This window comes from Mytilus galloprovincialis, chromosome 13, assembly GCF_965363235.1.
Source record: "Mytilus galloprovincialis chromosome 13, xbMytGall1.hap1.1, whole genome shotgun sequence".
Lineage (NCBI taxonomy): Eukaryota > Metazoa > Mollusca > Bivalvia > Mytilida > Mytilidae > Mytilus > Mytilus galloprovincialis.
Genome location: NC_134850.1, coordinates 46,099,498 through 46,114,729, shown reverse-complemented (window position 1 = coordinate 46,114,729; position 15,232 = coordinate 46,099,498). Strand labels below are relative to the sequence as shown.

At 32.3% G+C, this 15,232-nt stretch overlaps 1 protein-coding gene across 1 annotated transcript in view; it reads right to left on the bottom strand.

Moving 5' to 3' along the window:
• LOC143057734 (sodium- and chloride-dependent glycine transporter 2-like) overlaps window positions 1–10,773 on the bottom strand; it is a 61,807-nt gene extending 51,034 nt beyond the window's left edge. Inside the window, exons 1-5 of the mRNA XM_076231109.1 lie at window positions 10,683–10,773; window positions 10,254–10,387; window positions 6,748–6,879; window positions 4,924–5,185; window positions 1,491–1,623 (exon numbers count right to left, since the gene is read on the bottom strand). Coding sequence (XP_076087224.1) covers window positions 1,491–1,623; window positions 4,924–5,185; window positions 6,748–6,879; window positions 10,254–10,377 — 651 coding nt within the window. The 5' untranslated portion in view covers window positions 10,378–10,387; window positions 10,683–10,773. The remainder of the gene's footprint in view (window positions 1–1,490; window positions 1,624–4,923; window positions 5,186–6,747; window positions 6,880–10,253; window positions 10,388–10,682) is intronic.
• Between the last annotated feature and the right edge of the window lie 4,459 nt (window positions 10,774–15,232).

The following is a 15,232-nucleotide window of genomic DNA, read 5'->3' as shown; positions in this document are numbered from 1 at the left end:
TGGCCAGCCGGCAATAGTTCAGTTCGAATTCGTTGTATCCGGGATACCATATCCTCCCTTTGAACCCTCTACTGACAAACTCGTACGGGTCTAGGGTATAAGTGCTATGGGCCATTTTAAAGGCAATAAGTACCTCTTCCTCTGGTATCATTGCCCACGTGGAGAATCTCTTCGTTTGGTCAACCGGCAATAGTTCATTTTCGAATTTGTGATATACCAGGGTACCCCCCTTATCCTTTTCTGACTAACTCGTACGGGTCTAGGGCATAAGTGCTATGGGCCATTTTAGAGGCAATACCAACCTCTACCTCTGGTATAATGGCCGATGTGGAGAATCTCTTAGTTTGGCCAGCCGGCAATAGTTCATTTTCGAATTTGTGATATACCAGGGTACCCCCTTATCCTTTTCTGACTAACTCGTACGGGTCTAGGGCATAAGTGCTATGGGACATTTTAGAGGCAATTAAATGGACTGGTAATGTTGAGATTAAAGACTCTTATTGATCTCCGTAATTTTGAAGAATTATGTCATTGAAATAGTAATTGACAGTTTCTATTTTTCTGTTTATTATATTCCTTCAACAAACTATGTTTCTTGTTTTTCTGATCTTTTTAATTGTGTGATACTATCGTATGTATTGTATATTTTAGTTTTAGAATTGGACTATATTTGTAGACAACGAACAGATTATGGAATGCCCATATGACAATTAATTCCATTTAATTACCCTATATTTAATCATCTTGTTTTAATTACTATAGTTTACATTGATTCAATAATAACAACATGTTAATGTTCATAATTGTTTTGTGTTGTGTGAGGCAATGCAATTAAACTTTTCATTTACTTTCATTTTAAATGACGCGGACCTTGCAGAAGACACCTATTGGCTTACTATTTCCTAATTACTTTATATTGCTATAAATAGCATAACCATATTGGATATTAACAGCAAAAGTTATTTTATTGTCACAATCTAATAACTACCCAAAACATTTCATCGAACGCGGTTTTGATCTCATGAATATTATTGACGGCTAGCCTCATGAATATTAACGCCGGCTAGATCCACACTAGTCTTTTTTTGTGTATACGATGTTCTATTATGTATATTTAAGCACCCCATTAACTTCTATTCTTTATACCCATTCTTTTAATTTGCGCAATTTTTCTCTTTTCTGTATTCTAACTCCATCGTGACCCTATAAATCTATTATAGCTAATAATAACAAGCAAAAGTTTCTCCATTTTAGACATACTATTGAAACGAAAAGGATAATTTGAATGTCCAATATTCGACAAAAGAGGCAATTTCAAGCATGACTTGTGTAGTAACACACTTTCCTTTTGAGTTGATGGCACTGTTTCTATTGCTGAATCTTGACGTGCATGTTGCACAGCTTGTTACTGGTGTAAAACCAAATACATCTTTGATTATAGGTAATCGCTAAACGAATTGGGTGCTGTATATTTCTAAGACTTGTATTACCTTGCCAGAAGTCTCTATTCCTTTTATTAAACAAAGGAATGCAATTCCCCATGCTGCTAATAAACATAACACAAGCTGCCATCGTATAACGCCTGGAGTACCTATGCCATCTGTTATTTCAAGAACTTTATTTCTGAAAGTAGTACCATCAATATGTTCTATCATTATCATTTTAAATGAATGAGAAAGAGGTAGGGCTAATTTGTCGGGAATTGTTTTTAATTCGATAAGATAGGTAAATCATGTTTTGAATAGCCCGATAGATTCTAAATATAGTACATGAAAATACCTCACATCATCTATTTTCATAACCTGAACAGGTATTCCTACAAAAACAAGACCAAGACTATTGATTTTTTAATATTCATTTTATTTTATTATTAACATCCTTTATGCAAGGTACCATACAAAGTAACTTGTCAAGGAGCCAAATAATATCGAACAAATTCAAATCGTGTTTTTCTCATTCTGAATATATGTATATCTGTATTTGTCCTAGTCTTTTAAGGTTTTTTCGTCTATAAGATAAGATAAGATAATACATGTATAGATTTTAACTGGAGAACATCTTACATCAGTTGGTCAAAGATCACCCTGTGTTACTAACACATGTTATATTGCCTTTTCTGGCATTTTAACAAATCGGCCCTTCGTTGTGATACAGATGCAACAACTTCTTGATGTTTTACCTACAATCACGATTTGTAGTACTAGTGTAATTGATTTGTTCTGTTGTGTTTTTTTATTTTCTGATGACTTAGGTACCGGTGTAGGGACGGTGGTAAAAATTTCAGTACTAGTATCTACACAGTTTGTGAATTGGCGACACAATTGCTGTTTATTGCATTTGTTACATATAATACCATGTCCAAAAAAGATTTCGAAAAATTGGTCGTGTTGTTTTGAAACTTGTATACAATGGCCTTATTTTAAGTTATGTGTATATTACACCCGCAACATTTGGGCTTCATTCCTATAGAATCAATTATCGTGTTATTGGTTATGTACAGGCACCTACATCGGTTTGACCGCAGTTGTTCCTTGAATATATGTATTAAATGTAAACACACGAATAGAAAGTAGGTTAAGAGTATGGACAGTCATTGGAATGCACACAATAAATGATACATTATTTTTTTCTTTAATACATGTAAAATGATATACTAGTAAATTACATGGTCAAAACGAACCAGAATGTCTCTATGATTTAAGTAAACATCCGAAAAAATATGATAGAAACATTAAATTTTAATATAACAACACAAAAAATGCAAATAATCTGAGCGAGATTCGAACCTTTTCTTCAAAACCTTCCTTAATTAGTATTTAGTATATATTGATAATACATGTACCTATATGTTGTAAAACATTTGGTTAATAAAGAATTGAATTGAATAGTAGTTCTGTGAACTACGGATGGAGCCACGGCGATGCTTATCTATTTATTTCTAAATAAGGAGATATATCGGTACAATTTAGCGATGTTACAACTTTTTTCTTTAAAAAGTTGTTTTTTATGTATTAAGGACACACTAAACCAATTTCGTTTTTGAGAAAAAAAAGTAGTATGAATTACAACTGTCATAACAAAAACATAACTTTTTTTGGTTTGAAATGTCCTTCTGGGGGGATTCCCTGTTTTTCCCACTCAAAAACACCCGAAATCCCGCATATTGGACTTTCATCCTATTTTAGGGTTACATTAACTATTGATCACACATATCATAATATATGTAAATCGAGATATTGATCAAAAAGCATTTTTATTTTTTGTTTTTATAGTGAATTTTATTCTGTCGGCACATTTTGAAATTGGCCCTTCTGTGAAAAAAAAAAACCGATAAATTGGCCCCACCTCTTTGTTTAAAATTGTTAGACGTATAACATGTGACCACAAGCTATTCACTTTAAAGAAAGAGAAACTGATAAGGACCCATAACTGAGACCAACTTGGATATTTACGAATTGTTTGTTAATCAAGTGAATCCAATCTATATAAAATTATGATGTTTTACAGATTTTTCAGTTTTTATATTTTTACAACTTTCTTCCCGGGCCAGTTTTCCCCCTATTACTTATTCCAGTCGGGTCACATTTAAATGAGGTAACTTCAAGTACGTTTTTAATTTGTCGACTTTAGAGTGCACTATTTCGAATGAACATATTTTTTACAAATGACACAAGCTTTTGACACTTTAAAGTTTAAACAATTTATATATATACAACACAATTTTACAAAAGGATGTCAGCGATCGTGTGACCTCTTGTGGTCTTATTACCTATCAAGTATCATACGACCTAGAACTATGAATGAAAATTATTTACGCCTCCATAAAAGGATAATTTACTGTGTTAAAATTTACATTAAATCATTATGATGATAAATTCATATTCAAATTGTTCGCATTGAGGTCATGTTTCAATCGAGGAGTCAGTTTAAATGCTTGGAGTATAATATAGTTGGTGCAATGATTATACTCCACCCTAATTGTTACGCCCTAAAACTGGTGAAACTAGCTGTTGAAGACCTCCTAGATGTATTCTATAAAGATTTTTTCAACATTTGTTGGAAATCCTGAGAAAATAAAACAATTAGGTTTTACTTATTGCAATGGTAGACATGAAGTATATAATGGCATCGGAACATCAGAATGAAATAGTTCGTGTGTAGGAGAAACAATTTGAAAAAATTGACTATTGATACATCTATAATGTTTAGATTAGAATGCATTTTTCTTCCTATGTATTTATATATTTCATTAACAATTATCAAAATAATTAGCACGCTGAATGTCAATAAATACGACATAGGCGTCAACTTCGAGCTTACATTTGAAATAGTGAGTGTGAATTTCAAAGTTAAGTTTTGTTTGAAAGATTTATTCAACTGAGTTTCACTGTGAGTATTGCTGCGTGTTTTTTTATTCTACATTGGTAGAGGTAGAGGTGGGAGAGTGAGATATTGTATCACAACACACGTTACAACTCGCCGCATATTTACGCCTGTCCGAAGTACTCTGGACTTGTTTAATAGGCTTGTGTGTTTTATTTTTTTTTATTTTCGTTCTTTTATATGTTTTGGTGTTTAGTGTGTCGGCTATTTTCTTTGAACACCATGTATTACACATTTTGTTTAGTGATCATCTGGAGCGAGCCTACGGGTGCGAGATACTATTGCTGTGTTGAAAACCTATTGGTGGCCTTCGGCAGTTTTCTGCTCTTTGGTCGGGTTATTATTTCTTTGACACTTTACCTATTTCCATTCTCAATTTTATCATTGTTCGTTTAGAAAATGACACTGATGTCAAATGAATGCTGTCGATCCTTGTCGTCCTCTTTAACTGACGACCGAAAAAAACACCAACAGAAAACAAATAATTTATAAAAATGAAATAAAAAATAAATCATACATTTTTAATTTTGATATACATACTCCCAAAATTCCTCTGTCGCTGTTTTCCTGGTAATATTCAAAGCATTTACTATTGGTGACAGCACCGTCGTGTTTATTGACATATTCCAATACGTCTGTTGTATCCTTGTGTAGCAGTGCTCTGTGTTGTAGTCATTTGTACAGGTACTCCATGGAATTGTGGGATAGAATGAATTCACTAGATAATACAGGGCCCATGCAAGAATCACATTGTAGTATATACTGACAATACCTGTTAGACAGATCATACCAAATCCTATACCTGTATCATAGAAATGGTTAAACATTAAACAATTTTAGCTTTCCATATTAGTTTGTAAACCTCTGGCCTTTTTTTTCTTATGCATAATGCATTTTTTTCTTAGACGGCGACGCTACGTGTCAGAACTGTCGAGAAGTACGCTATGATCACAGGAAAGTTTACCTATCAATTGCATTACAACATAAACACCTGCTGTTACGGGCATTCAGAGAATACAACAGCGCGGTTCCATGAAATTTCAACCATTGCATGTATGTACTAGAAATTGTAATGGCACTTTCCACTACTTATTCTCAAAGTAACACGTACTAGGTTAACTGCCGAATATTGTCTGTACAGTGTATTATTTAGCTTTATTTACCCTATCATGAATTTTAAGCGCCATGTTTTTTTGCGTTTTTGCTTCGAATATAAGGGGTCACCGTCGCCGTGGTCGGATCGATACTCGGTCATGTCAAATAAAAAAAAATAGGGAAAAAAGTAGGTTTGCTGCCTTTCAAATTTGCTAACGACATTAAAGAATACATACAAAGAATTGTCAGCTTGGTTTTGAATATGGTTGGCATATATATGCATGTCCTATAACTTTTAACTTTGGATTGTTGCTATATGATATGAATTATAAACCTGGCTTACAGCTCTTTAAATTACAATGTAATGTTCAAAATCGGATGGTCCGGGGGGGGAGGGGCACTTCCTACATATGCATGGCGATAGGACGCGCCGCTGGAACAGGTCATCTTTCCAAGTTTGAAAATATGTGAATAGGTCGGGAAAACTATCAGAAATATATAATTAGGTCAAAAGTTCCCATAACTTCTTCGTCTGTCGTCTTTCTTGATGTTCCCGGCTGTTTTTATAAACCAATGTTTCTGTTTTTGTACATTTGTTTTTTTGTACTTTTAAGTAATACTAATATGACCCCTGTTAAAGACAACAGAAGTAAACGAAAAAAAAAAAGAAAATAATGTAGGGCTTTAATACACCCTTGTTTTACCCCAACTGAGGAATTAAAAAAAATCAGTGATACCTACCGAGATCTTTACCGAGTACAAAAGACAATTTGTAAAAGAGGGCATCAAATGCCTTCCTGAAATGAATGAAACAGGCATATATCTTTTTTGATGATTTAAATGCGTTATCAATTATGGTTTTTAGAGAACTTTAAGAAAACAAATTCCTAAACAACTTGAAAGGGCTATACATGTACCTCAATATTTTAAATATGGATCATTAAAACACCCACCCTTAAAAATGGGCTTAATAAAATTTGTTCTCCATAAAGTTGGGTAGATACCAGACTTAATAATAAGTCTTACTAGTTAAACAATTTTTCATTAACATCAATATTCATATAACAAGATATTTGTAACATTTCATTTGTAATACAATCTGAAACATTTGCTTTATTATTCTTTAAAGATTTTACTTGCTACATTAAATTTTTCACATGTTTGGAAAAATCATGATACTATTTCAAAAAGGCGTTTATTATATGCAGTTCATACCAAATTTAATGACAGATATCTTAATTATTGGAAAGAAAATGTATCTTAAATTACCTCTAAAGAGCGGACAGCAGATCCATACACGTCCTGGTCCAAGATTAGACCATTGTGAATATGACAGTTCTGTAAACATCACAGGGATACCAAGTATGAATAGGAATATGAAATATGGAATCATGAAAGCTCCTGGAGATATAATAGGATACATACATATATTTTGTATATCAACTTGTGTTAGTTTTGTATGGTTTTTCATTTTAATTCATTTATATATTTCGGAGTTAATTACAAATGTATGACTATCACTGGACTAGTACACCTTTTTGTTTAGGGGCCAGGTGAAGCATGCCTCCGGATACGGGATTCTCTCGCTGTATTAAAGACCCATTGGTGACTTTCGGTTGCTGTCTGTTCTTTGGTCGGGTTGTTGTCTCTTTGACAGATTCTCCATTTCCATTCTTAATTTTATCGATATATTAAAGAAAGATTAATGAATATTTTTTCATCAACACGATCAAATGCAATTAAAAAATAAACAAAAACAAAAACAAAATTGCATTATTTTACATTATACATTAGCAACTAGAATATTAAATGTTGAACTATCTTTATTATAATTTATTAGCGATATCTACTTTTGGAATAATAGAAAATGAACTATTAAAATACATAAATGTTATGGTCGTAGTTAATAACCATCTGAAATCTCTCATGATATAAACTAGATATCATCGGCAATGATATATATATGTCAGCGGCAATAAGTGAATTTAGGCATTAAAGTCATATGAAACGAGTGAGTGGTAAAAAATAATGTTTATCCAATTCTTGAATCAATGCGTGTATATATCATAAACTTAGTCCTCTGTGCACGAATTTCTCATTTTTTCCGAAAATATATAGTTTAATCGTCATTTTTTGTTCTCTCTGTCTATTATGATTTTTAAAACAAATATGGCTGCTCATTAAATGCCGTGTTTTGAAGCCGAAGTTTACCGATTGTCAACTTGTAGTAAACAAATAACAAAAAGCATGGGTATTGAGCACGTGTTTTTAACATGTACACTCAGATAATTGTTTATTTTAATGACAGATCCATGCGTATTGCGATCACCGGATTTTTACGAGGAGGATTACGCTCAGGTAACTATGCATACGGAAAATATGTCGGCGAATTGCTTCCTGGAAGGAAGGCAGCAATTAAAAATAAGTAAACCTCTTCTAGGGAAAACGGTACTATTTATTCTGCCATAGGCGACAATACTATTAACATTTTCTAAATTTACCAGTTTTAATAATAAAAACCTGGATAAAACAGTTATGTGTGGTGTTAGTACTTTATTACTCTATTATAACAATTGAAGCCAAATAGTACCATGACCAATTCCCAACGGAGCTTGTTTATGTTATCCATTTACACCAAATTTATGAAATTTTGGAAGCCTTTTTGAATAATTCTCTAGAAAATATTTCAATAGGTTTTAAAATGTATATTGTAAATTTACACACTACAGTTATTCATAGATAATAAAAAAAAATATATTGTACCCTTACATCCAATCACAGTCCTCCTAAGTTGACTTCCTTCACCTGTCTTGGGTACACAAAAGGCCAACCTAATGCTGGGAAAATGTAATAGTACCGTTTTCCCTCTAAGTGTGGACAAATTAAAGAATTTTCCTCAGAAAAAAGTATTTGTCCATAAGTTGTATAATGAAAACTATCCATTTAGTTATAAAAACATATGCATAATGTATTTTAATTTGAGGTTTCTTATGACTTTAAGCTTAAATCCTAGGCAATAAGCTAACGAGTAGGCAGAAAGTCTATTGCCTAACTGATGTTAGGCATTAGTCTTAAATCCTGAAAAATGTGTGCAGGCATTAAGCTCAATGCCTAAAATATAAATAAGGGGTAAATAAAAGACATTTATTTCTTTATAGATAAAAATATATTTATTACATGATAACATTATGAGAACTGGGGCCTGTTTATCGAAACTATCCTTAGATCGGTCCTACAAGATATTCTTAGGAAAGAAATTAGGATATTATTTTAACTAAGTTGGGACCTACTTACGACATGTCTGAGCATGCACATCGAAGCTACATGTATCTGAGGATTATTTTAGCTAGAATGTCCTAACCGCTGTCCTAAGTTTTGACGTAAAAGAAAATAGCAAATGAAAACTTGAAATATTGTATCCAATCTAACCAACAACTATTATATACAATAATTCAAAAACCGATTCATCATTAGAAAATAATTATAAGTATTAGTCAAAAAAATATAACTTTTTTTTATATCAAAATTGAACAAACTAATCGTAAATAGTTAAAATTAAATATATAATCGTGCATCTTTCATATAAATACTAAGTACTTTATTTTATTACTGCAATTAACAGTTCGAATATGAGCAAAAGAAAAAAAATCAAATTTTACCATAACTGATGAAAAACTACAGGGCCCAGTTTCATCCTAAATATAAAAAAGAAGATGTGGTATGATTGCCAATGAGACAACTGTCCACAAGTGACAGGAATTAAAATCACTAATAAAATATGTTTATTATATAAAAACGCATCAATTAATAATCGAAAAATATGAAAACTTGATAGAAATTATGTTCAAATCATTTTGTTATCACAAGTTGTGGAACTGTTATCAAAGAAAATCTACTTATCGAAAATGGTGTGAGCAAAAAATTATCTTAATTTTGTCTACTTTTGACCAGTTCAAACCAGCTCGACTAGAAAAGTGTACAAATTTTCAACTAAGTATTATAATTATTCTATGATAGAATCTCCCCACTCCCCCCATTTAAATTTTTTGTAATGACTCAAAAACAAGAAAAAAGTATGAGTTAATTCTGTTTTTTAACTTTTAAAATAACTAAATAAACTTACTTTTGAAGATCTGTAAAATGAATGTACATTTATACATGCATTATTAGAAATATAATTGAGAAACGACTTTAAATAAAGAATAAATCACCAAATATGCATAAATTCCAGAGTTTACTACTTATTGCTTAAAATTATGTTCGGCAATAGGATGAATAATCATCATCAGATTTTAGGAAATTATAAGCTTAATGCCTGAAAATTTTAGGCAATAACTTAATGCCTAGGCGTTAGCTTGTTGCCTAGGATTTAAGCTTAATGCCTAATTTCACTTATTGCCGCTAACATATACATTGTGTACATGTATAAGCATTTATGTCGGTTTATGCAAACATGGTCACTTCAAAAAAACGTTTAATAACAACTTCAAAATAAGGAGATGGGATATGGTTGCCAAAGGGACATATATTGAAAGGACAGAGGAATGTGAAAAGTTGGTCTCTTTGGCAACGCTACATACATTTCGTTATTAGTATATTCATGGCGATTTAAAAGCATCTTCCATCGACGTTTTGTAAACACTCTAATGATTACCCCCGGTGTCTTGTTTGTCATCGGTTTGTTCTGCTATTTCATAGATATATTCTGTATAACATGTTTATATTGATAAAATAACCATTTAAATATCCCCCATAAATATAAGAGATAAACTCACCGCCGCCATTTTTATAACAAACATACGGAAATCTCCAGATGTTACCGAGTCCAACAACACAACCAATGCTTGAGAATAGAAACTCATACCAGTTCTTCCAGTTTCCCCTGGCGTTTTTAGTCATCACTACAGAACTGTCAATTAAAATGTATTCAGTATAAAACAAGTCTGCCGATCTTATCTATTATTTTATTGCTTTAACTTTTATTTCTTTTTTATAAAAATATTGTTCACATTCCAAAATTAAAAGTAAACAATAAGACGTAAAAATGCAAAACTGTCTGATAACCAGTCTTCATAGTGGGGTTCGTGCTGCTTAGTCTTTAGCTTTCTATGTTGTTTTCTGTGTACTCTTGTTTATCTTTTGGTCGTATTTGATTTTTTGAAACTTATGTTTTCAATATAATCCTGTAAACAAATACATCCTACCTTGAAAGTCTTTAGAGTTCCACTTGACCAGATGTTTGACCAGAATATGTCATAAAGAAAAAAGAAAATAACCTTTTCCAAGTGACTGCCTAAAATTTAAGGTAGATTTAAAGTAATATTAGACAAGACATATAGAAATATTATCACATTTTATTTGACAATGTTATTTTTTCACCTGAACTTGCTCTCAGGTTACTTCTGTATCTTTATAAACCAGTTACCTGACTAGGATGATATACGAGACTGTGTTATATAACTATGAAATCTTAGCCCATCGTACAATCTACTGGATGTATACTGTAAACATAATTGATACTAGTTCATATAAGTAAATGACCATATTTGCGTGCTAAATCGGTTTTCAATGTCTCTACGAAAAAAGGTATGTCTTTGACCTATATTATAACTAAAATAAAATTATAAATGTTATCGAAATACTAGGCAACGAGCGACAATTCAACTCTTTAGTATGCCTTCGTTTACTAGATGTATCAATGGATGTTTCAGTCTACTTTAACAGCTACTAAACATGGATAAACACATATTAAACTATAGCTTATACTACTTTTTTGTCAATGACAATCACTCTTTTCCTGAAAATATGTATTGCAAATAGCATTACGGATTTCATATAAAACTACACAAACTAACAAACCAAAAAAAGTAAAAACCGTAAATATCAACAAGAAAAAACCCACTTAAACTGATAGTAGTACTGCATGCAAAGAGGTAGCTAAAAGATAATGTTTATTGCAGATGTCATTTTCTGAACATGGAGTCAGTTGGAATGTTGGTGAATTCATGATTTCCTTTTTCAGAACTTTTAATGAATATGTATTAACGTCAAACACTAATGATATTATTAGTAGCCTTATCAGCCGGGACAAAAACATATTATTTGGCGAGTTCCTTTAGCTTATGTTTGATACGAGAAATAGGGCTATTATGGTTGTAGAAAATAGTTCTTTGCAATGTCAACTATGTTCATTACAGACTTATAAAAAGAATCCAACAATTTCTTATCAACTTTGCCGACCGTGCGAGGGCTGTATAGCCAGTCAAGGTCGTTAAAAACTTCCATTTGTTGTTATCAACTTTTACTCGTTTTATCCGTTCAGTGCAGTAAGTACGAAGTGCGTCGTGGATGATATTACGACACTCATTCCCATTAGTGGCAAGGTTCCGGTGCATTCCAATTAATAATTGACGGGAGACGATATTTAGGTCGTTTACTGAGGAATTATTTCAACTCTTGGTCTCGAATCATGTTAAGGTCTCCTGTAATAGCATGGGAACTGGGGCCATAATTGTATTTGGAATTACTGCATTTTCATGACGTAGGTGTATTGTCAGTCACTGATACATTTGTATTTACATCTTTACTCACTTCGCTGTAATTAAACACATGTTTCCGGGTAGATTGGTTTTAAACATAACAATTAAGAGGGAGTTCAGTATTATCAAAATATCCAGGAATTTGTTTTTTAACAGAATGATCTATCTTAGTTTAGTCCGAACTGACAATTCTGGCCTCTTTTTTATACCTTTTGATCAGGTCATTAAATTTGTCAGCAATTAAGCAAGCTATCAGACAAGCTGGCATTCTTTATTCTCAATTCAAACTGAAAATTCTAGTTTTAATTTGTACCTGTTACATGTAATTATCATTTTTAATTTGACAGCAATGAACCAAAGTACCAAATGACCAGGAATTTTGATAGATTAATATATATGATTGAGTTAAATAGGCTTAACTCCAAAAGTCGACACTAAATTTAAAGGTCAATCCTTAGTCTAGACAGGTCGAGACTGAATCATGACTGGACGAAACTGATCCAGCATTTGTCGAGACCATTCCAGACGGTAAACGGACAGAAAGTAAGGCAGCAACCATTTGATTTTCTGGAGGGGGGGGGGGGGGGGGGGGCTATGGTTTTTTCTGGAAAAAAAAGTTTTTTCCAGTTTTTGGAGAAAAAAATAATTTGTTTTTGATTCTGAGAAAAAAAAAAATGTTTGTTTCACCCTCAGCTGAAAATTGAAAGAAAAAAATTGTTTTCGACTTGTCGCGAAAAAAATAATTTGTCCAGAAAAGAAACAATAGCCCCCCCGAAAATCAAATGGTTGCTGCCTAACAGGACAAAAAATCACAGGACATAAAGTAAAAAATTTGATAGGACAAAAAGTCACAAAGAATTTGTCACAGGTTGACAATTGTTTGAATATATAAGAGATGTATATTCATCTTAAAGTTAAGGAAATGTGCCATCATACTTGAATGAGACGTAGGGTCCTACCCATACCGAATAGTGTATATAAACGAGTCTTAACAAAATTTGAAAAAATAATACAAAATGGTTAAAAGATTACCACTAAATTTGACGAATTTTTACAACATTTGAACAAATTGAATACATGCATAAATTTTTGAAATATATATCAAAATTGTTGCGTTTTTAAAATATGAAAGTTTTAGCGATAAATATCTCACCTTCTTTACACCACAAGATCCTGTTGATCAGTAAAGAAGCTACATGCAAAAAATATGGTGTTTATTGCCTACATCCGCATATCATAGTACATGTACACTTAAATCTCATTATAGTATACACGATTAATTCATTAAATCTTTTAAGTAAGCGTATAACATATTTAGTAAATATGTCCATGTGTCTATTATAATTATCTTCAAACGGTTTTAAGAAACTCCGACTTCTATTACAAATTACACATCTCAACTTTGCTCAAGCTGAAGCAAATAGCATTGAATATACACAATGTCATATTCAATTAAAAGTGGAAAGTATACTCCTCTTGTGTGCGTTCTTGTGTTCATTCTTTTGTCTAAAAAGTCTCAGCCTCTTTTAAAAAGTCCGAGGAGCTTACACTAACATCTACAATCAACTCAGCCTCTTTTAAAAAGTCCGAGGAGCTTACACTAACATCTACAATCATCTCAGCCTCTTTTAAAAAGTCCGAGGAGCTTACACTAACATATACAATCATCTCAGCCTCTTTTAAAAAGTCCGAGGAGCTTACACTAACATCTACAATCATCTCAGCATCTTTTAAAAAGTCCGAGGAGCTTACACTAACATCTACAATCATCTCAGCATCTTTTAAAAAGTCCGAGGAGCTTACACTAACATCTACAATCATCTCAGCCTCTTCTAAAAAGTCCGAGGAGCTTACACTAACATCTACAATCATCTCAGCCTCTTTTAAACACACGACTCTTCATTTTGATTTTGAAGAATGAGTTCAGGTTGTTGTAAGGAACTTATTCCCACCTACCTTGTAAGTGTGTTTTCGTTTACATCTTATACAAGCATGTTGACAAAAGATTAACCTTGCTTGTATTGGATACATAAGCTTCTTTAAATTCCATACAAACAACGGTACATTGGGTTGTTGTCTATTTGACACATTTCCCACTTTCATTCTCAATTTTATTTTTGATTTTAATTAAATTTCCATCTTCCTGTGAAATAAGTTCTATTCAAACTTTTCCCTTTTCAGCCTTGTATTTCAACTTTCTCCGTGTGAACTTGAACAATTATCGAAAAGAAAGCAGCCACAATGCTTTTCAACATCAAAATGGTAGCATACATTATAAACCTATAACTTTGGGATACCATACGGTATGTTTTATTGATAGTGAAAAAAAGCAATTAAACCATGTATCAAGGCTTAGCCATCAACGAGGAACAAGCGATAAGTACAAAATGTATGCCTGAGTTTCTCATTGACAACATAATTTATTTGTTGAATTTTGAGGTAGACTTTTTCAACGAATTTCCGGAATTCCTATGGAAGCGAACTGTGGGCCTCTTTTTATCGATAGACTTATACCTCGAATTTGACATAAGCGGCCATTACAGTACCATAATCTATGACAAACGAGACAATTTTGAAATAATCAATTTCCCCCACCTTAGTAGTACATTGTAATATTCCAACATCACCTGCAGATGGGTTTACATTTCCCAACCCATTCGGTATTCAAGAGCTTGCAACTGCGACTAAGACTTTGTAAACGACACCATTGTCTGAGCAGAAAGTTGATGAGCCATGTTTGTGACAAAGAACATCTCGTCCTTTTAAAAAAAAAAGTTTATCGGAAGATACCAAGACCTTGTTTATAAATATTCCGTATCAACATCACAAATAATTATACACACCGGTCTTGAAGTATAGAAGTAAGGTACTGTGGTTGTTTATCATCTTACTTACTTCTTATAGTGTTCTTATATTTGTCTTAGTAAATGATAACGTTTACTGTTTAGTCTATTTTTGTATTATTCATATGACGTGGCTCGGTACTTATTTATCCCGTCATTGTGTTATTGAGCTATGGTAAATTTTAAGTATTCTTGTCTCGCTTTTGCTAAACGTGCTTTGTTTATTTGCCTTTTTATTTTTGTTTTTGACATATCTTTGTTTTTTTTTTAAAGTGTTTAAGATTATAAAAAATTTTCGCCGTTAATTTTGACATGTTATCAATTGTGTCTGGTTTATTTTCACACATTGTTGTCACTATAATGGAATTTTAT